This window comes from Eleutherodactylus coqui, chromosome 1, assembly GCF_035609145.1.
Source record: "Eleutherodactylus coqui strain aEleCoq1 chromosome 1, aEleCoq1.hap1, whole genome shotgun sequence".
Classification (NCBI taxonomy): domain Eukaryota; kingdom Metazoa; phylum Chordata; class Amphibia; order Anura; family Eleutherodactylidae; genus Eleutherodactylus; species Eleutherodactylus coqui.
In genome coordinates this window covers 266,369,103-266,390,330 of record NC_089837.1, presented here as the reverse complement: position 1 = coordinate 266,390,330, position 21,228 = coordinate 266,369,103, and the positions used below count along the sequence as shown (strand labels likewise).

Genomic DNA, 21,228 nt, shown 5'->3' with positions numbered 1-21,228 from the left:
CGATATAACTGAAATAGTTTGCAGTGGCCCAGAAAATATTAGAGTACTGTTTCACAGTGAGATCTCCGTGTAATGCACTGCAGCCTGAAGACGCTATAACTGAAAGTCTGTGCACAGGCCTACATGTGTAAAAAAAAAGGGGGGGGTGCACTACTGCTCCCAGGCAGCCACAACTATAATGCACACGGTGAGGAGTAGCCTTAAAAAGGACTGTTGGGGTTCTTGTAGAGAGGATCTCGATGGTAAAACTTTCCCTATCTAAGCAGCTCTGTCCCTAAACTCTGCGTAATGCACTGCAGACTGAGAACAGGATAACTGAAATGGTTTGCAGTAGCCTAGGAAATATTAGAGTACTGTTTCACGGTGAGACCTCTGTCTAATGCACTGCAGACTGAGAACGCTATAACTGAAAAGCTGTGCACAGGCCTGTCATTACTTTATGCTGCCCTCAGTAGCAGGCTGAGTACTGTAAAGCTTGTGACAAATTTCCTTTAAACTCCTTATTTGGTGCTGTTGTTCCCAAATCAAGTGCTTAGTCTTTTGTGCTGTGGGATTGCCTTTGTAATGATTTGAATTTTTATCTATGGTGAAATAAAACTCAGGCTTTTTATGAATATTGAGTGCTGGAAAATACAAAATCATGTGACCCATATATAAAACATCTGAATACCATTGTTATCAGATGCTTTATGTTCGACAGTTTTCACTTTGGAGTTTGGTTCAGTATGAAACAAGCATATGCCAAATTTATAAAATGCGTGCAACATTTTCTAATGTCAGAAAGTTAGTGGTTTCCTATACAAGATATGAATTATAATATAGTGAAGAAAGGGTATATAAAATACATAAAATTCACATATCTGCAACATTTTTCATGGTCTTGGCACCGGTCAAAAACACATATTTGCCAGCAAAAACCTGTCTGTAAAATTACACTTGTTATAAGTACCACATTGTCTCCCTCTCTGGAGGTCTTTTAATGGGCATTCTGAAAAATATTAAACATAGGTATAGCAGGCAGTTATAAAACACTTAAACACAGAAATATGATTGCGATAAAGCAGAATAGTTAACACATACCCATAGATACAAGAGATATCAATGACGACATCAATCATGTCACAGCATAATTCATATGTCTGCATATCCACAGGAGTACTGTCTGTTGCTATATAGATCTTGCTAACTACATCAAACAGGAATGCTTTCTCAATCCCAGAATTCTGTAACAAAGAAATACAAGTAGGAGTAATGCAAATAATTACGGGCATCTCATACAATACAGCTATTGTATGCAAGTACAAGCATAAATGCCAGCCTACAATGTGCTTTTAACTAAAGGAGGTGATTATAGTGGAGTTGGAATAGTTAAAGGGTTTGTCCCGAGAAAGCAAGTGGGGTTATACACTTCTGTATGGCCATATTAATGCACTTTGTAATATACATCGTGCATTAAATATGAGCCATACAGAAGTTATTCACTCACTTGTCTCCGTCCCCGCGCTGTCTCTGCGTCCCCGTCGCAATGGTGCCATCTAATTTCTTCCTCAGCAGTCTGTTTTAGACGCGCTTGCGCAGTCTGTACCCCCCCGGCTGTGAACGAGCCGCTGCAGCGTGCCCGCGCGATACAGCTCGTCTGCGCATGCGCAGACGAGCTATCACTGCACGGGAGCGCGCAGGGGCGGCCATTCAGCTGCCAGCCTCCCTTTAAACACTGGTGAAGGCGCAGTCAAGGCTTTCACCCAGAACCAGCAGCAGCCAGCCGGAACCATCAGCCAGCAGCCACCAGCCATACGGGACCAGCAGCCGCCAGCCGGGACGAACACAATCCAAGCCGTGCAGCCGCCTGGGTAAGTGAGGTGTCTGGGGTGCTGTGGGCGCTGGGGGGGACTGTCTTTGCCCGGGACTCAGAATCTGAGTCCCCTGCTGTATTTATGGTTCGCCTACCACTGTGCCCCGGGCACTACCACAGCGTACCTGGGGCCAGTTCTGTGGGGTCAAGAGAAGGGAGAAACAGCTGTTTGCTGTATTCTCCGGCAGACTCCACCTCCCGCTGTGATGCGTTCTGCCGACCAGCCAATGGGGTGGCTGGATCGGCGTTTCATTCATTACAAGTGCACGCCTCCACCGATGACGTCAGTCACCTGCTCACGTGACCGGCGTCTCGGGAGCGCGCATGAAAGCCTCCTGGAAGCGCGGTGCACCGTGGAACGCACCCTGGGACATCACAGGAGCCATCTTAGATGAAGAACTTTATAAGTTATTATTTCTTCTAAACAGTAAGTAGGAAGCGGTTTATAACCGCTTTAAAGGGCTGCTTTATGCCGGGGGGTGACAGGGGGAATGGGCTAATTGAAAATTTTGAGGTTTTGGCTCAGGACAACCCCTTTAAATGTTTTCTGCCCAAGCAGAAATATACAGCATTTAAAAAAAACAAGATACTAGCAAATAATGTACAATGTAAAACGTCTGCCTCTCCAGAAGACTGAAGGTTTAAATAGTTTTCCTTATTATAGATTCTTCTGACATATTATTAAGGGTTCTTACACATGCACATTTTACAGCGTATTACGCACACGTAATACGTGACTTTACGTGACTTTCAATTTTGCCTCTCCCACAGCGAGAACGTGGCATGCACTATCTTGGTGCATATTACACACGCATACACGCCAAGATAGTGTATGCGTAAGAGATACATGCTCGTGTGAGAAAGCTCTAAGACTGGAAGCTGGATTTCGTAGTACATAGCTAAAGGGTATCAGCATTGATTAAAAGGAGAGATAATGTTACACCCTGCTTTTAAATTGATTGCTGGTTTATTTAAATTGATTAGTATCACCCGCAATACCCACACTTTTTTTGCCTGCACAGAAGATGCAATCAGCCGATGAGCAAGCATTTGCTCATTCATTGACTAATTGGGTGCAGCACCACACAGTTTGATGATCAGGCCAACAAACATTCCTCAGAATGTTCTTGCTTGATCATCAGGTGATGAAAAAAGACTTTAACAATACCAGCCACAAAGATCCTCTCATCTAGCCTAGAACGCTAAGAGAGCATGTGTGGAACATGCCACTGTCTTAAAACAACATCTCTTCACTATTAATTAAATATTTGCCATAGATGGCTTAAAGAATAACATCATTAAGTTTACAAATTAAAGTGCTATACAGTGCACATGATAGTGTGACAGTAAGCAACTGGCTTAAACCCACCTTAAACCAGGTTTTGCCCCTATCACTTATGCTGGATTCACACGCACGTATATGGGCCGCACTTTCATGCCAGGCCGATATACGCTGCCCCACTGATGCATTGGTTTCCAATGCATCAGTTCACATGTCCATGTATTTCTACAATCTAGAAGTGCCCAGACGGCCAAGATAGCGCATTTCGGTTGGGCGCTTTTACGCCGGTGGCTATGACAGCTGCTGGAGAAGGCAGGGAGTTTAGCAGCGGGACTGCTAAACCCCCTCCCCCCCCCCGCCTTCTCTCCTCCTCTCCACCCCTTGCCGACTGTTTGGTAGTTGCTAAGCTCCTGCCCCGTCCCTCCCTTCCAATTGCTTGCTCTCGACAATAGGTGGAGAGGAGGACAGGAGCTCAGCACACTAGCTCCCGCCCCATCCAGCCTCCTTCCCTTGCTGAGAGCCAGCGAGGGAGAAGGGGAGACAGCTTAGCAGAGCTAAACTGTATCCCCGCACCCAATGGCATTGCAGGCTCGAGCCATCTGAACGGGCGCACAAACGTTAGATTTGTGCCCCCCTTTTATGTGTTTTTGTATGTCGCCGGTGAGTTTTCTTACTTGTCTGATAGACATTCCAGAAATAAATCAAATCTTTTTAATTTTTAACTGGGGTTGCTCTGAAGATATCAACTCCTGAACATTTAGAATTTTTCATTTGGATTATGGGTTCTTTGAATCAACAACTTTCATTATTTTGTTAAAAACATTTTTAACCTATTATAGGGCTGGAATAAGTCACAAGCTTTGTAATTTTTAATGCAGCCAAAATGCATGGATTGAGCTTTGCTGTACTAGTGCATCAGATCCATGTTATAGTAACATCACTGGAACCATATAGAGTGTTCTACATGACCAGATGATCGGGCAAGAATGTTCATAGGAACGATCATTTCATCTGGTTCTGTGAAACTGCACCCTTCAGCTGACAAATGAGCAAAGACACAGTCATCAACATCTTTTGTGCAGACTTAAAAAAATCATCGTTCTCAACAGCATATCTCCCCATGTCCACGGAAGATGTGCTACCTACTATGATGAAAATATATGGGGGATGAACAATCATATGTACTCTGACTTCTCCCTCAAATACATCCCTCCGAATCTGTGTAAACGGGGGATCAGGTAAATGAGTGTCATGCCTTGAACCATAAAAGGACCGTAAGCCTTCTCAATCTTATAAAATCTCAAAGAACTGCAACGGTAATATAGAAGTAACCTTGCAAGCTACCGTATCACCAATATACTGTAGTCAGTCTTTCTAGGACTTATCTATTTGATAATCGTTTTATAGTTACTTACAGATATAAATATGTTCAGCAAGTTTTCTAATGTTGGAAGCTGTGGAATTAGCTTTTGTACTACTTTGCTGAAAGCCTCAAAGATTGAATGGTCATATATACTGGTGAGATAAAAGCTGAAAGAAAAAAATAGTAATAAATAACTGTATATATGATTTTTTTTATACATGGGTTTAGTTTTATGTGTGTTGGCACCATAATTCTTGTCAAAACTATGTTTATTGACATAGAAATATAGATGCAATACGAATTAATTAAGTCCACTCTCACACAAGCGCTTTTTTCCGTTATTAACACAACGTTTGGAACGCCGAGGTAATCACAATATAATGCTCCCATTGGGGCCTTTCAGACATGCGCTCGATCGCGGTGCTGGACAGCACTTTCCAGCTCCACTATTTTCGAGTATTGTCCGCTCTATTTTTCTGTGTTTAGTGCAGCTCATCACCTATCACAGGAACCTGGGACTGAAAATTAAAGTAAAATTGCGGGAAATAACCACGATCAAAATTGCAGTGTTTTGCATATGGTATGTGTGACAGTAGCCTTATAAAACGTTTTTACACATGTAAGCAAATATGGGAAATGTGTCAAACCATAAAACATCTATAAACTAAAGAACAAGCGCTGAGAATAGGTGCAGAACTCATAAGAACACTGTAGAAATACCCAAAGATTTTTCTATGGCTGTGTCAATGTCAAGGGAAATCCCAAAGGGCTCCTAGAATAATACCAAAAGGAAGACTATGCCAGACCAAAATTAATAGAAAATAGTTACAATTCATCTTTATTAACCCCTTAGTGACGGAGCTTTTTTGCTTTTTTCCATTTTTGTTCTTTCCTACTCCCTTTTAAAAAATCGTAGCTCCTTAATTTATCCATCGACGTCGCTGTATGTGGGCTTGTTTTTTGCAGGATGAGTTGTATTTTTCAATGGCACTACTTATTGTACCATATAATTTACTGAAAAACTTTTAAAAAATTCTTAGCGGAGAGAAATGGAAAAAAAACGACATTCCACCATCTTTCGGTGCGTCCTGTTTCTACAGCACACAAATTGCAACAAAAACGACCTGATATTTTTATTCTATGGGTCAGTGTGATTACTACGATACCAAACTTGTATAGTATTTTTTTTCGCTGTAGTACTTTTATTTATTTTTTTAAGATATTAAATTTTTTTCAATTATTTTCTGCGGTCATTTTGTGCGCACAATACCTTTTTTATTTTTTCGGCGATGTAGTTGAGCAAGGGCTCATTTTTTGCGGGATGTCTTGAAGTTTCCGATAGTATCAATTTGGAATACATACGACTTTTTGATCGCTTTTTATTGCGTTTTTTCTGGGAGACAGGGTAACTAAAAAAGTGTATTTCTGGCGCTTTTTTTTTTTTTCAGACGACGTTCACCGTGCGTGAAAAATAATGCACTACTTTGATAGATCGGACTTTTATGGACGCGGCGATATCAAATACATATTTTTATTTTATGATTTTGATTTTTTAATAATGGATATGGCAAAAGGGGGGTGATTTAAACTTTTATAACTTTTTTTTTTTAACAATTAAAAAAACTTTATTCATAATTTTTTTTACATTACTTTGAAGTCCCCCTGGGGGACTTTAACATGCGCTGCTTTGATCGCTCCTGCAGTATGACGTAATGCTATAGCATTACGTCATACTGCTTTTTTACAGGCAGTCTTTCAAGCCACTCTGTGTGGATGGCTTGATAGGCAGTCTGCTAAGGCAGCCCTGGGCCCATTCATTAGGCCTCCGGCTGCCATGACACCTGCACGGCTCCCCCGATCTCACCGCGGGGGGGCCGCGCAGGACCCCCGAACAGCGTTCGGGGGATTTAAATGCCGCTGTCAGAATTGACAGCGGCATTTAAAGGGTTAATAGCCGCGATCGGCCGAACGGCCGAGCGCAGCTATTGCCCGCGGGTGTCAGCTGTAATAAACAGCTGATGCCCGTGCTGTATGGAGGGAGATAGCGCCGCTACCTCCCTCCATACACGTCCTGCAACAGCAGGACGTAGTTTTACGATGGGGCCATCACTAAGGGGTTAATTCATCTTTTTTTTTTTTTAATAAGATCAATTGCTACTATTTTCTATTTATTTTGGTCTGGTATAGTCTTCTTTTTGGTGTTGTACTTCGATATGTGCATGCAGACCTATAATGCCCAAATGCTGTTTTTTTGTCAGGTTTATGAAGCTTAAGAATCTAACATACTATAGGTGTAAGGTGAATAATAGAGATGAGCGAGTATACTCGCTAAAGGCAATTGCTCGAGCGAGCATTGCCTTTAGCGAGTATCTCCCCCCTCGAGACGGAAGGTTCGGGTGCCGGCAGCGGGCACGGAGCTGTGGGGGGAGAGCGGGGCAGAACGGAGGGGAGATCTCTCTCTCCCTCTCTCCCCCCGCTCCCTCCTGCTGACAGCCGCTACTCACCGCTCCCCCGCGCCGGCACCCGAACCTTCCGTCTCGAGCGGGGAGATACTCGCTAAAGGCAATGCTCGCATAGTGAATAACAAATAATATTCTACCTCTTGTATTATTCATTTAAAACAGCACACATCCATAGGCTAGCTGTTTAGTCAAGTTTTTGAAAGTCCTGTCAGGGCGAGGTGAAGTACGATAGTTTTTTTAAACTGTAGATAGATGTCCAAAAATTGATGTAGTCATTGTTGAATAATGGGAGAAACCTTGTTTGCCAAGTGTAGCTGCATCAATGACTTCTTTGCATTTATCTTATGTAAAGGAAGGTGCAGCTTAGGTTGTGCCATGTTTTGGGGAGGAAGATTAAAAGAAAACAAGCTGAAGGCTAAATCTATAGGGCAGCTGCATATTTCCAAGCGATACCCATCACTCTCTGCAAAAAGGTTGGGATTTATGGATGCAATCACCGTATATGTAAGTAGGAAACTGCGTCTGCTTGACATTGTGAGAATGTATTGCTTATTGACGTAGCCCTTTTTTTCATTCTCGTTTTTTCCTCTCCCCTTTTAAAAAAATTATAACTCTTTTATTTATCCATCAACGTTGTGGTATGTGGGCTTGTTTTTTGCAAGACGAGCTGTATTTTCCAATGGTACTATTTAATGTACCATATAAAGCACTGAAAAACTTTTAAATAATTCTAAGTGGAGTGAAATAGAAAAAAATTAAATTCTGCCATGTTTGGGTGCGTCTTGTTTCTACGGCATACAGACTGCAACAAAAATGACATGATAACTATTCAATAAGTCAGTACGATTGCTACAATACCAAATTTATAGTTTTTTTCACTGTACTACTTTTATTTTTTCAAAAGATATTTAATTTTTTTAAATTGTTTTTCCATTGAAACAGTTGTTGCGAGAGCTCATTTTTTTGCAGGCTGTCCTGTAGTTTCTATTGGTACCATTTTGGAGTACATACAAGTTTTTGATCGCTTTGTATTACATTTTTTCTGGGAAACAGAGTGACCAAAAAAGCGCAATTCTGTCTTTTTTTTTCTGATGACGTTCACCATGCGGGATAATTAATGCGTTACTTTGATAGATAGAGTTTTATGGATGCAGCGATACAAAATAGATTTTGGGGTTTTATTATTTAGATTCTTTTATTATAAATTTGGCAAAATGATTTTTTAAAAACTTTTATTACCTTTTATTTTTTATTATTAATTAATAAAACTTTTTTAAACTAATTTTTCTACATTTTAGTCCCCAGAGGGGATATGAACATGCGATGTATTGATCATTCCTGCAGTATAATACCACCTTATACTACGATTTGCCAATTTGCAATGGCAGCCCTGTGGCCTTTCACACTGCCGCCGGCTGCAATAGCAACCGCACAGCAATCCGCAATCTTATTGCTGGGAGCAGTGAGAGGCCCCCAAACATCGATCGGGACATTTAAATGTCGCTGTCAGAATTGACATACTTCCTCAACCATTTCCTCCCTGTTGGTGAACATTAGATCCAAAATAGCAGATCCCCTTGTTTTATCTTCTACGTTTTAGAAGATTTAGTTGCCAACAAGAGCGGATAGGAATTTGATGGATCCATTACTTTTACCTAAGAGAGATTCCCAATAAATATCTGGATAGTTAAAATCTCCCATAATCACTATGTCATGCTTTTTTGAGAGCTTGGCCATCTGATGTAGAAAGAGTTCATTAATACCTTCTGCTTGTCCAGGGCGGCCTAGAGAAAATGTCTACAACGGTGTCCTTTCTGTTGTTCTCTCCTTGTATTCTTACCCAAACCGTTTCTACAGAACTACCATGCTCTGAAGCTTGAATCCCTGTGGAGATTAATGTTTTCCTAACATACAATGCAATACTTCCTGATCTTTTAATAGGTCTGTTTCTTATAAAAAGGTTGTATCCTTCAAGCCTTGTATTCCAACCTTGTGTATCATTCCACCAAGTTTATGTGATGCCTATGACATCATATTTCTCTTGCTGTGTTAGGAGCTCAAATTCTTCTTCTTTGCATTTGTGTAGAAACATTGTAGTTTGTGATCAGTATCTCTTGCTCCTCCTACTTTCCTCCTGAATTTTTTGTCTTTGTTTTTTCTTTCCACTTCTAATACCAAGGTTCTCAAATGTATTAATTAGCTTTATATTTTTACCTGGCCTTTTACTTCCCTTCCTATATTTTTCTAGTTTAAAGCTCTCCTGATGAGTGAAGCAAAGCACCAGCCAAATATTTGCTTATCTCTAGCAAAGAGTCTATCATATAGGTAATTCACTCTATGGTCCAGAAATCCAAATATTTGCTAACGGCACCATCAATGTTGCCAGTTGTTCATCTCTAGAATCCTGTTCCATCTCTTTATTCCATGGCCATCCACTGGGAGGATGGATGAGAAGACCACCTGTGCTCCTAGTTCCTTCACCTTCCTGCCGAGGTCTTCAAAATATGTCAGGTCTGCAGGCAGTAGCCTCACTTCCTCTCAATAGGGAATCCCCCCATAACCATCACTATCCTTTTCTTCTTCACAACGCCACTTCTTTTTATCCATCCAAGAGGATTCTGTGTGCTTACTACACAGTTCTTTGTGGGCAAATTAATTTCTTGATGTACTTCTTTCTTGTTATCTTCCGTGACAGCCTTCTTTGGGACACATGCTTCCGTTCCTCTGCTTCTGCAGGGACACTGAAAATGTATTTTCCTTCAACACTTTGAAGAACTATTTCTGCTCTGTCCACGAAATCCTCATTTTTCTTAATGAGTTTCAAGGTAGTTTTTCTCTCCTGATAACTTTGCACCTTTTCCTCCAATAGAGACATAAGCTTGCATTTCTGACAGGTGAAGTTTGGCTTTTCCTCTGGCAGGTCTGCAAACATATAGCATACATTGCATCTCACCATATGGCTACTCACCTCTTCCGGGTTATCAGTTGATGTCTATTTCTAAACTTCTAAAAGACAAGAATTCTAGTGATGACATATAACTAGAGATGAGCGAACGTACTCAGTTCGGGTGTTTTTGGACCCGAGCACCGCTTTTTCCGAGTAACTGACTTCTCAGACGAAAAGATTCGGGGGGCGCCGGGGGTTGCAGAGGGGAGTGGGGGGGGGGGGGGAGAGAGAGAGCTCCCAACTGCTACCCCCCGCTCCACCACCCCGCCCCCTGGCGCCCTCCGAATCTTTTTGTCCGAGTAGTCAGTTACTCGGAAAAAGCGGTGCTCGGGTCCAAAAGCACCGGAACCGAGTACGTTCGCTCATCTCTACATATAACCTATAAGATGCCACTAAGTGTAAAACTTTGCACATCATCAGGCACGCGATGTCCTCCGAGCAGCTAGGCCCAGCTAAATCCAGCAATCTTCCGGCTCACAGTGACTATTCCCAGAATGCACTGGGAATCTGCACATTATCTTCCTGGAGCATACTACGTTTTTCTTTTATTGTGTGACTGAAATGTGCATGAAAAATATGGAATGCGTTCTTTTCTCTGCGTATTGCATGCAAATTGTATGCGCCCAAATACGCTTGTGTGAAAGAGTAGTACAGTGCAATGAAAGCAATAGTATAGCATAAAAGTAAATAGCTATTTTAGGGTATATGTGAAATACAACCAATTTCACATAAGCATAATACGGGCACATTTCTTCACTTGCATCACGATAGCAAAGCTATGCCTGACCGCAGGTCTGATCACTTGAACTAATAATATCGTAGATGTTGTCAGTTCTGGTCATCAAACCCACAGTAGTACTGGGATCTACAAATGTAAAGATTGTAGTCCTTCAGAAGTTTGACCACCGACAGAGCCTGTATATTGAGAGCCTGTGTCAGGGAAGAGGACAGATACAGTGAGGAGAAGCAATGAGGATTAAAGCCTGGATTCAGCATCCACTGAATCTGGAGTGATGAGTAAGCTCTGGTTTCATTTTTTAAGACATTTGGAGTCTGTTGTTAAATAGATCTAATAGAATAGCTTTATCAGTTATTGGGGATAATTACTACGAAGCTCATTATCTTCCTCCTTTATGATAACTAACATCATATACTTTAACATTTATGCTCCAAGATTCATACTCGCATTTGGAAATTTGGAAGTGGATCTATCATCTCCCACGAGTCTCATAAACAAAAGTTATGGGCTTATAAAAGCTGAAGCGCCGAATTCAGGAATGTGACTATCATACTTACCTTCCTCGGTGCTTCTCCACTGTCTACTTGCAGAGCCATAGCTGCATGTTAAGTATTATAGCCATATTATTGGGTTCAGCGCTTAAGCCCCTATCAGCCCATAACTCTAGTTTATGGGGCTCATAGGAGCTAAAAGATCCTTTAAACTTAGTTTTTTAGTGATGAATATGCTCTGTTCCGATACACTGAAAAATGGGTGAAATTGGACTGACTGGCTCACCTGAGGTGTATTTTCTCAAGTCCGGCATCAGTGAGATCATCATTTGTCCTCTGATGTATATCTCTTTGAGTTTCTATTTTGTGATCATCCGACAGACCATCTACTTTGTGTATAAAAACCTCAAAGTTAATGTCAGGATTTACTTTGTATGCGCTGGTCACAGTAAGGTGTAATCTTGCGAGAGCTTCCATGTAATCATCCTGTAAAAAAATAAAACGCATGCTTAGAAAACATAGTGCTCTCTTCTTATCAGAATGCCCATTTCAAGCTGGTAGCTAGAGACATTTTTCTTTTATGTCCCTATGCATGTCTTTCGAATTATCTTTTAAATTTTTTTGTGTGAAACAATGTATATTTACATTTTTTTACGTGACTTTCACAGCAGTGCTCATGTTTCCGTTGTTTGGCTGCATCCTTGGAGCTGAACAACAAAAACATTGGAACTGCTGAACCTGGCACATGCTGAACCCAAACGATCCCAGATGAACCACACTGACTATAATGGGGTTGTCTGCTTTCCAGCATGCCAGACAAAATTTTACAGGATGAAATAGCATGGCTGCACTATTTCTTCTGCAGTTTCATGAACAGAATCTCCAGAGCATATGTGAATGAATCCTTAACTATGTAAATTATGAAAAATTACAGTTTTTAAATGTTCTGACATCTAGCAGCCATGCTTCCCTTTTATTGTTTAGCAGGTATTATGGCCCTTTCAAACAACAGATTCACAGTGGTGCCGAAAGCCAGGTCCCCACCAATCTGCCGGTAATGTTGTAGTCTCAGCAAAATAGATGGAGCAGCCCTGTACATGCCACAACGTTTTTATGCCATTTTGGCTAATAGGACAGTTTAAGCTGGCTGTTCTGCTTTCTTTGATTACTTGACCAGAGATTGTAGCTCCTGAAAGGTAATTTGCATATTCCTAGTGCATTCTGGGAAGAGCGAAGAGTCACTGTGAGTGGGAGGATTACTGGGTTTAGCTGGGTCCAGGTGCTCGGAGGAGATCACTAGACCACGCGACACTTAGGAGCATCTTATAAGTTATTTAACATCTCAAGAATTCTTGACTTTTGAAGTTCGGAAGGGGAGAGCAGCTGCAATCATAGGCGTAGCGTCAGGGGTTGCTGGGGTCGCAACGGTGACCCGGCCCCGGAGCTTAAGGGGGCCCCGAGGCCGCCCTCCGTCATTAACAAATGTAAATTCCAGTCGCGCTGTCAGCCACATGATTACTGCGGCCTGGCCAACAGGACGAGCCAGAGAGGAAGCTGAGGTGGGGGGAGGAGAAGCAGGGGGGATGCACAACACGGCCTCCTTCTACACGGCTGACACAGTGTATGTCGGCTGCGTGTGCGCCCTGCTGCTGAGAAGTGGTACGGGGTCACGAACTGCCATTAATTTAGGTATGTGTGCCGTCCCAGTCCCAGAAGAGCAGCCTTACTATTTGCATAATGTGCTGCTATGAGGCCACAGTGTATATATGCAATATACCCTGCACGGTCCGGTCCCAAGAGCTTGTAATACCTGTCTCACTATAACTATGTGATTGTAAGGTGGATCTGTAAACAGTAGCATTCAGAACCATGGGAGACAGGTGACATTAGCATACTTACTGCTGCCAACCCCACCTGGTTAGTGCTCAACATGAAGGCAGGTTGTAATCCCTCAGTGAGTGGCCTGACCAAGGCTGCTTGTACACGGGCGTTGCGGTATCCCGCGGTGGACATCCGCCGCGGGATACCACCGCCCAGGAGCAGGAGCCGACAGACGGATCTCCTCTGTCCGTGGAGAATTGCGGTAAATTCGCAGCATTCTCCGCTCGTGGACAGAGGGGAAGCGCCCTTCATAGCAACGCTATGGAGAGTTTTCACTGCGTTCCCCACGGCCAGATCATCGCCGCGGGGAATGCAATTGAAACTAACCCGTGGACAGGCAGCTTAAGGCTGCCTGTCCACGGGCGGCCGCCACCCGGGAGCAGGAGCCGGCAGACGGATCTCTGCTGTCAGCCTATCTGACTGATAGGCTGACCGCGGAGAATCGTGGCAAATCGCAGCATGCTGCGATTTGCCGCCCGCAAGCGGAGAATCGCAATGATTCTCTGCTTGTGGACATGGGGGCTGCGCTCTCCATAGCAACGCAATGGAGAGCTTTTTTACTGCATTCCCTGTGGCCGGATTATCACCGCGGGGAGCGCAATTCAAACCCTCCCGTGGACAGGCAACCTAAGTTACAGGTTATGAAATGTCAGATACATAACTACTTCATAAACAGGCAGGTACATGATTGATGCGGCTTCGGTTATGCTGTCATATATTGGGATACTGGTTTGCTTTATACTTTTTGGTTTAAGTAAAGTTGAAGTTAGCTTTTGCTGACAAGGGTCTAGCTATGGGGGGTCAAAGACAGCAGTCACACCTGGCTCCTAGTGCCTGAGGCCATTCTGTGGCACATTAAATACATTCTGGTACAGATTTTGCATTGGGGCCCAGGGGCTTCAATTTACACCTCTGCATCCATCTATCTAGCTATCTATCTATGGCCTCCTGCAGACAGCCGGGTCGGATCCTGCTGCGAGAATTCTCGGAGCGGGATGTGAGCTGTGTCCCTGCAGTGACCCAACGCTCACCTCCCCCTGGCGTCTCACTCTGCTCTGCGCCGGCTGTCGCAAACCCGCGCATGTACAGAACAGAGATATTTCTGTGCGGTCCTCTGCAACATTCGCATAAAAAAATAGGACATGCGATGACTTGTTTACCGCGTGAGCTTTCACGTGGTCAAATCGTGGCTGTCTGCATAGGATTGCATTATCTAATGCAATCCCACGGCAGTGTGCACGGGCAGAAATTCTGTGGGAAATCCCGCCGCAGAATTTCCGCCTGTGTGCATTTGGCCTATCTCATATCTATCTACGACTGGTATAAGTTATACATCTCCCTGTATTTACTCTATATAATTTCCCCCTTTACATACAATTAAAAAACACATTAAAAACTCGTGCAGTTTTTAATAGTGTTTGTAGCTTCTTAATAACATATGTGGTCTTTAAATACTGCAATGTGGTTTTTTATGTGTTTTTCTTAATTGTGCTTCTAAAGTTCAAAAACATGAACCACCTTAAGGTCACTCTTACGTGTTTTCAGAAAACGCAACTTGAAATCGTGGCATTTTTACCGGATTTTCGAGATTGGTTCTTGAACATATGGCACAGCGTTTGACAGCGCTTTTTAATGTACCCCATCATTGTGATGGATCAGGAGGTGCGTAAAAAAACATGAAAATGCAAAAATAGAACAGACAGCTCTTGAAAATCGCGGCATTAGAAACACTGTGTTCAAGCACAGGTTTGAGTAACCCCATTAAAATCAGCAGGAGCGTTGTACCACAGTTAGTACTGCACTCAGGACGCCCCTCTAATAGCGGTAAAAAGTGGTGTGTGTGAGAGTGGCCTAAGGGGCTACAAACAAATTTTCATGTAGTGCAGGAAATGCTTCACGTTGGGAAAGATTACACCAAGGGGCAGATCATGTATGGAAATTCGTTTGGCAGCTGTATGCAGCATGATCTACGTAAAGGTATGAGGGAAGGGGGGGTTGTAGGCCGGGGAGGGGGGCCCAAGCTGAACATTTGCACCCGGGCCCCTGAGCCTTTAGGCACGCCCCTGGCTGCAATGTATGTTATATGTTTACAGACCTACCAGAGGAAAAGCCAAACTTCACCTACCAAAATGCAAGCTTATGTCTCTACTGGAGGAAATGTTGCCAAGTCTTCAGGAGAGAATAGCTACACTTAAACTTCATTAAGGAAGATGAGGATTTTCTTGACAGATCAGAAGAAAGGCTTTAAAATGTTAAATTAAAACAAAATGCTCAGTGTAATTGTAGAAGCAGAGGAATGAAAACATGTGACCCAAAGAAGCAGGAGGATCAGCAGTCAGTCAACAACCATCCTGCTCAGGAACTGGTACCAGGCTCTTCTACAGAAGAACAATGAAGAAGTATATTAAGGGTGGTTTCACACGGGCGAGAAAATTGCACGATTTTCACTTGATGCGATAGTCAGTAAAAAAGCAGATTATGAAAACAATGATTTTCAATGGTTTACTTCCCATCTATGATGCTTTCACTGATGCGATGTTGAGAGAGCAAAAAAAATTGCGGCATGCTCTATCTTTCTGTGATGTGCGATTTTTTTATCTCCCATGTTTCCCTATGGAGGCTTTTTTTATCACATCGCAACGCAACAAACATATTTTGCGATGTGATATTAATATTAGATAGTCCACATTAAAAACATTAGATAGTCACATGATTTCATCTTGGGCGACAGCAATGCTAAATTATTCTAAAAAAAAAAAAGCATCACTGGTGCTCGAAAATTGCGGCGGAAACAGAGACGCGATCGCCCATGTGAAACTAGCCTAAGAAATATTTTGTATGTATTTCCTCTCAGAAAGTAAATGTAACATCAACTGATCTTCCCTATACTATTGAAGGAATAAAAGAATGCAGGCTACCTATAAGCAGAGAGATAGTGAGGGGACCAAAATGAATTCAAGTCTCCAGGTCTAGATGAATTACATCCTAGGGTACTAAAGGAAGCAGCAGAAGTAATTGCTGAACCACTCACTGTAATCTTTGAAAATTCCTGGAGAACAGAAGTTCCAGAAGATTGGAGAGGGGCAAATGTTATCCCTATCTTCAACAACGGGGAAAAGGTGGATCCAGGAAACTACAGGCCTGTGAGCCTGACTTCTATACCAGGAAAGATGTTTGATCAAATTATTAAACAGCATGTATGCAAGAGCAAACTTGGATTTGTAACAAGTGATGCCAGATTAATTTAATTTCCTTCTATGACAGAACCACAGACTGGATTGATCAGGGAAATGTAGTAGATATAGTATATCTTGACTTTAGTAAAGCATTTGACAGTATCTCATTCCATCTTATTGAAAAAATTATCAAATATATGATTGACAAGGCAACTGTTATGGCTACTCAGAACTGGCTGAGTGATCGTACTCAAAGAGTAGTCATAAATGGCTACACATCCAAGTGGAAGAATGTCTCAAGTAGGGTACCACAAGGCTCTGTTCTGGGCTCAGTGTTGTTCAATGTTTTTATAAATAATCTAGATGATGGAATTTAGGGGAAATTGATCAAGTTTGTCAACAACACAAAGCTAGGAGGAATGGATACCACTAGAAAGGAAAAAGAGAGGATTCAAAAACATCTGGACAAATATGAACAGTGGGCGGCGACTAACAGAATAGTATTTAACAAGGACAAATGCAAAGTACTACATCTGGGCAAGAAACATGAAAAACACAATAAGACTGGGAGGAATTGAGCTAAGCAGTAGCACATGTAAAAAAGATAGCCATACTAATAGATCACAGACTGAACAGGAGTCAACAGTGTGATGCATCAGCCAAAAAAGGCAAACACAGTTCTGAAATGTATTAAGAGAAGCATAGAGTCTAGATCACATGAGGCAATTATCCACCTCTACTTTTCATTAGTCAGACCTCATCTGAAATACTGTGTCCAGTTCTGGGCATCCCACTTTAAAAAAGACATCAACAAACTGGAGCAGGTTCAGAGAAGAGCTTCCATGATGGTGAGCGGTCTGCAAACCATGTCCTATGAGGAACAGTTAAAGGATCTGGGAATGTTTCTCTTGTAAAAAATAAGGCGGAGAGGAGACTTAATAGCTGTCTACAAATATCTGAAGGGCTGTCACAGTGCAGAAGGATCAGCACTATTCTCATTTGCACAAGGATAGACTAGAAGCAATGGGATAAAAATGAAAGGGAGGAGAGACAGACTAAATATTAGTTACACTTTCTGTCAGTGAGGGTGATCAATCAGTGGAACAGGATGCCACAGGAGGTGGTGAGTTCTCCTTGAATGGAAGTCTTTCAATAGAGGCTAGACAAACATCTGTTTGGGATGATTTAGGTCTCCTGCACATGGGCGAATTTTCATTGTGAAACCCCGAGCAGGATTCACCCTCCAGATTCTGCAGCAAATCCAGCCCATAGCATACTATGGCAATACGTGATTTCCTGCCCACAAAAGGAAATCGATTGCGATTTTCCACTCGTGGGGGAGCTTCATTGAAGTCAATGGAAGCCGTCCGTCTCGCAGTCATTCTGCAAGCATTATTGCAGAATGGTCGCAGCAACCGCGTCTTCGCCATAGCGAGGCTTCCTCTGTGCTGCGCATGTGCGGCGACACGTCAGCGGCACATCAGCAGCAGAGGAGAAGATGGCAGAGAGGTATGCTGGGGCCGCCGGCCAGGCACCAGGTCGTACTCCGCTGTGGGAATCCGCATGTGAGGTCTGATCCGCCCGTGTGCTGGCGGTCTTTGTGAATCCTGTATTGTAAGCAGGGTGTTGGACCAGATGACCCTGGGTGTCACTTCCAACTCTCCAATTCTATGATTCTCCTTTTTTTTTTATAACATTCATAAGATAAATTAATGTTTATGAAGCAACTCATGAATGTGCTAGGCATAAAGTCAGTCTTTAAGGTAAAAGGAACTGAGTAACTGTGCAACATTAAATATTAGTAACAAGAAATACCACGGCTGTCAACCCTGTAAATGCCACTGTCAATTCTGAATGCGATATTTAACTCCTTAGTGACCACCCTATCGTGTTTTTACGTCCTGCCGTTGCAGGACATGTATGGAGGGAGATCGCGCTGCTATTTCCCTCCATACATCATGGATGTCAGCTATTTCTTACAGCTGACACCCGTAGGCAACAGCCCCGACAAGCCGCACGGCAAATCTGACAGCGGCATGTAAATTCCCCAAACGTTGTCTGGGGTCCTGTATGGCCCCCCCCGCAATGAGATCAGAAGAGCAGTGCAGGTGTCATGGCAGCCGGGGTCCTTCCGAAAGGCCGCAGGGCTTTCATGGCAGAATGCCTATCAAGCCATCCGGTGGGGTGGCTTGATAGAATGCCTGTCAGATAGCAGTATGATGTAATGCTATGGCATTACATCATACTGTAGGAGCTATCAAAGCATAGCATGTTGTGGTCCCCCTGGGGACTAAAAGAAAATGTAAAAATAAGAACAATAAGGGCTCCTGTCCACAGGCGTTGCGGGAGCTGCCGCCTGGGAGCAGGAGCCAGCAGGCAGATCTCCGCAGTCAGCCTATTTGACAGATAGATAGACATGCTGCGAATTGCTGGCCGGAAATAAAGAATCGCTATGATTCTCCACTCGTGGACAGGGGGGAGAGCTTTTCATAGCAACACTATGGAAAGTGTGCATTGCGTGGACAGGCAGCCTAAACTTTTATTAATTTTTTTTTTTAAGTTATAAAAGTAAAGAGAAAAACTTTTGCCATATTTACATTTACAAAATGTAAATAATAAAACAAAAATACGTATTTGACATCGTAAAAGTCTGATCTATCAAAGCAATGCCTTACTTACTGCGCATGGTGAATGTCGTCCAAAAAAAAAATAAAGAACACCAGAAATGCACTTTTTTGGTCACCCTCTTGCCAAGAAAAGTCTAATAAAAAGCGAAAAAAAGGCAAATGTATTCAATCGTGGTACCAACGGAAATTACAGGGCATAGCGTACACAATGAGCCCTCACACAACAACGTCGACGGAAAAATAAAAAAGTTACTGTGTGCAGAAGATGGAGACAGAAAATAATTTTAAAAAATTAAATATGTTTAAAAAAATATATAAGTGGTACATCAAAAAAAAACATACAAGTTTGGTAGAGATGAGCGAGCACCAAAATGCTCGGGTGCTCGTTACTCGAGACGAATTTTTCGCGATGCTCGAGGGTTCGTTTCGAGTAACGAACCCCATTGAAGTCAATGGGCGACCCGAGCATTTTTGAAAATCGCCGATGCTCGCTAAGGTTTTCATTTGTGAAAATCGGGGCAATTCAAGAAAGTGATGGGAACGACACAGAAACGGATAGGGCAGGCGAGGGGCTACATGTTGGGCTGCATCTCAAGTTCCCAGGTCCCACTATTAAGCCACAATAGCAGCAACAGTGGGCCCCCCCCCCAACAACTTTTACATCTGAAAAGCCCTCATTAGCAATGCATACCTTAGCTAAGCACCACACTACCTCCAACAAAGCACAATCACTGCCTGCATGACACTCCGCTGCCACTTCTCCTAAGTTACATGCTGCCAAATCCCCTCCCCCACGACCCAGTGTCCACAGCGCACACCAAACTCTCCCTGCCCAGCCTTCAGCTGCCCTCATGCCACGCCACCCTCATGTCTATTTATAAGTGCGTCTGCCACAGGAAAAGCAGGCACACACTGCAGAGGGTTGGCACGGCTAGGCAGCGACCCTCTTTAAAAGGGGCGGGGCGATAGCCCACAATGCAGTACAGAAGCAATGACAAATCCAATCCTGTGCCACCTCCATTTGGAGCTGCACACGTGGGCATAGCAATGGGGAACCTATGTGCCACACACTATTCATTCTGTCAAGGTGTCTGCATGCCCCAGTCAGACCGCGTTTTTTTATATATAGTCACAGGCAGGTACAACTCCGCAATGGGAATTCCGTGTGCACCCACAGCATGGGTGGCTCCCTGGAACCCACCGGCGGTATATAAAAATATCCCATTGCATTGCCCATCACAGCTGAGGTAGTAATGTCATGTTTAATGCAGGTGGGCTTCGGCCCACACTGCATGCCCCAGTCAGACTGGGGTTCTTTAGAAGTGGACACAGATGCATTTACAACTCCCTGTGGACCCACAGCATGGGTGGGTGCCAGAAAGCCACCGACAGTACATAAAAATATCCCATTGCATTGCCCATCACAGCTGAGGTAATAATGTCATGTTTAATGCAGGTGGGCTTCGGCCCACACTGCATGCCCCAGTCAGACTGGGGTTCTTTAGAAGTGGACACATGTAGTTACAACTCCGTGTGGACCCACAGCATGGGTGGCTCCCTGGAACCCACCGGCGGTACATAAATACATCCCATTGCAGTGCCCAACACAGCTGTAATGCAGGTGGGCTAAAAATTAATTTGATTACACTGTAGGCGAGGGCCCCCAAAAATTGGTGTATCAACAGTACTAATGTATCTCTGAAAAAATGGCCATGCCCAACCAAGAGGGCAGGTGAAACCCATTAATCGCTTTGGTTAATGTGGCTTAATTGGTAACTAGGCCAGGAGGCAGCCCAGTTAAAATAAAAATTGGTTGAGGTGAAAGTTTCAACGCATTAATGAGCATTGAAACATATAAAAATTGTTTAGAAAAATTATATCATTGAGCCTTGTGGGCCTAAGAAAAATTGCCCGTTCGGCGTGATTATGTGAGGTTTCAGGAGGAGGAGCAGGAGGAGGAGGAGGAATATTATACACAGATAGATGAAGCAAAAAGGTCCCCGTTTTGGATGGTGATAGAGAACGATGCTTCCATCCGCGGGTGCAGCCTACGTATTGTTTATGTATCGCTGCTGTCCGCTGGTGGAGAAGAGAAGTCTGGGGAAATCCAGGCTTTGTTCATCTTGATGAGTGTAAGCCTGTCGGCACTGTCGGTTGACAGGTGGGTACGCTTATCCGTGATGATTCCCCCAGCCACACTAAACACACTCTTTGACAAGACGCTAGCCGCAGGACAAGCAAGCACCTCCAGGGCATACAGCGCAAGTTCAGGCCACATGTCCAGCTTCAAGACCCAGTAGTTGTAGGGGGCAGAGGCGTCACCGAGGACGGTCGTGCGATCGGCTACGTACTCCCTCACCATCCTTTTACAGTGCTCCCGCCAACTCAGCCTTGACTGGGGACCGGTG

The 21,228-nt window shown here is 43.4% G+C and overlaps 1 protein-coding gene across 3 annotated transcripts in view; it reads right to left on the bottom strand.

The window, feature by feature from the left end:
- Positions 1-21,228, bottom strand: part of RRAGD (Ras related GTP binding D) — a 165,243-nt gene that overhangs the window by 33,393 nt on the left and 110,622 nt on the right. For 2 of the 3 annotated variants that reach the window (XM_066608570.1, XM_066608584.1), the window contains 3 exons: positions 11,423-11,622; positions 4,550-4,664; positions 1,081-1,223 (listed from right to left, as the gene is read on the bottom strand). In XM_066608570.1, the coding sequence (XP_066464667.1) occupies positions 1,081-1,223; positions 4,550-4,664; positions 11,423-11,622 (458 nt within the window). Of the gene's footprint in view, positions 1-949; positions 989-1,080; positions 1,224-4,549; positions 4,665-11,422; positions 11,623-21,228 lie in introns of all 3 variants that reach the window. The other variant, XM_066608578.1, reaches the window with a different exon arrangement.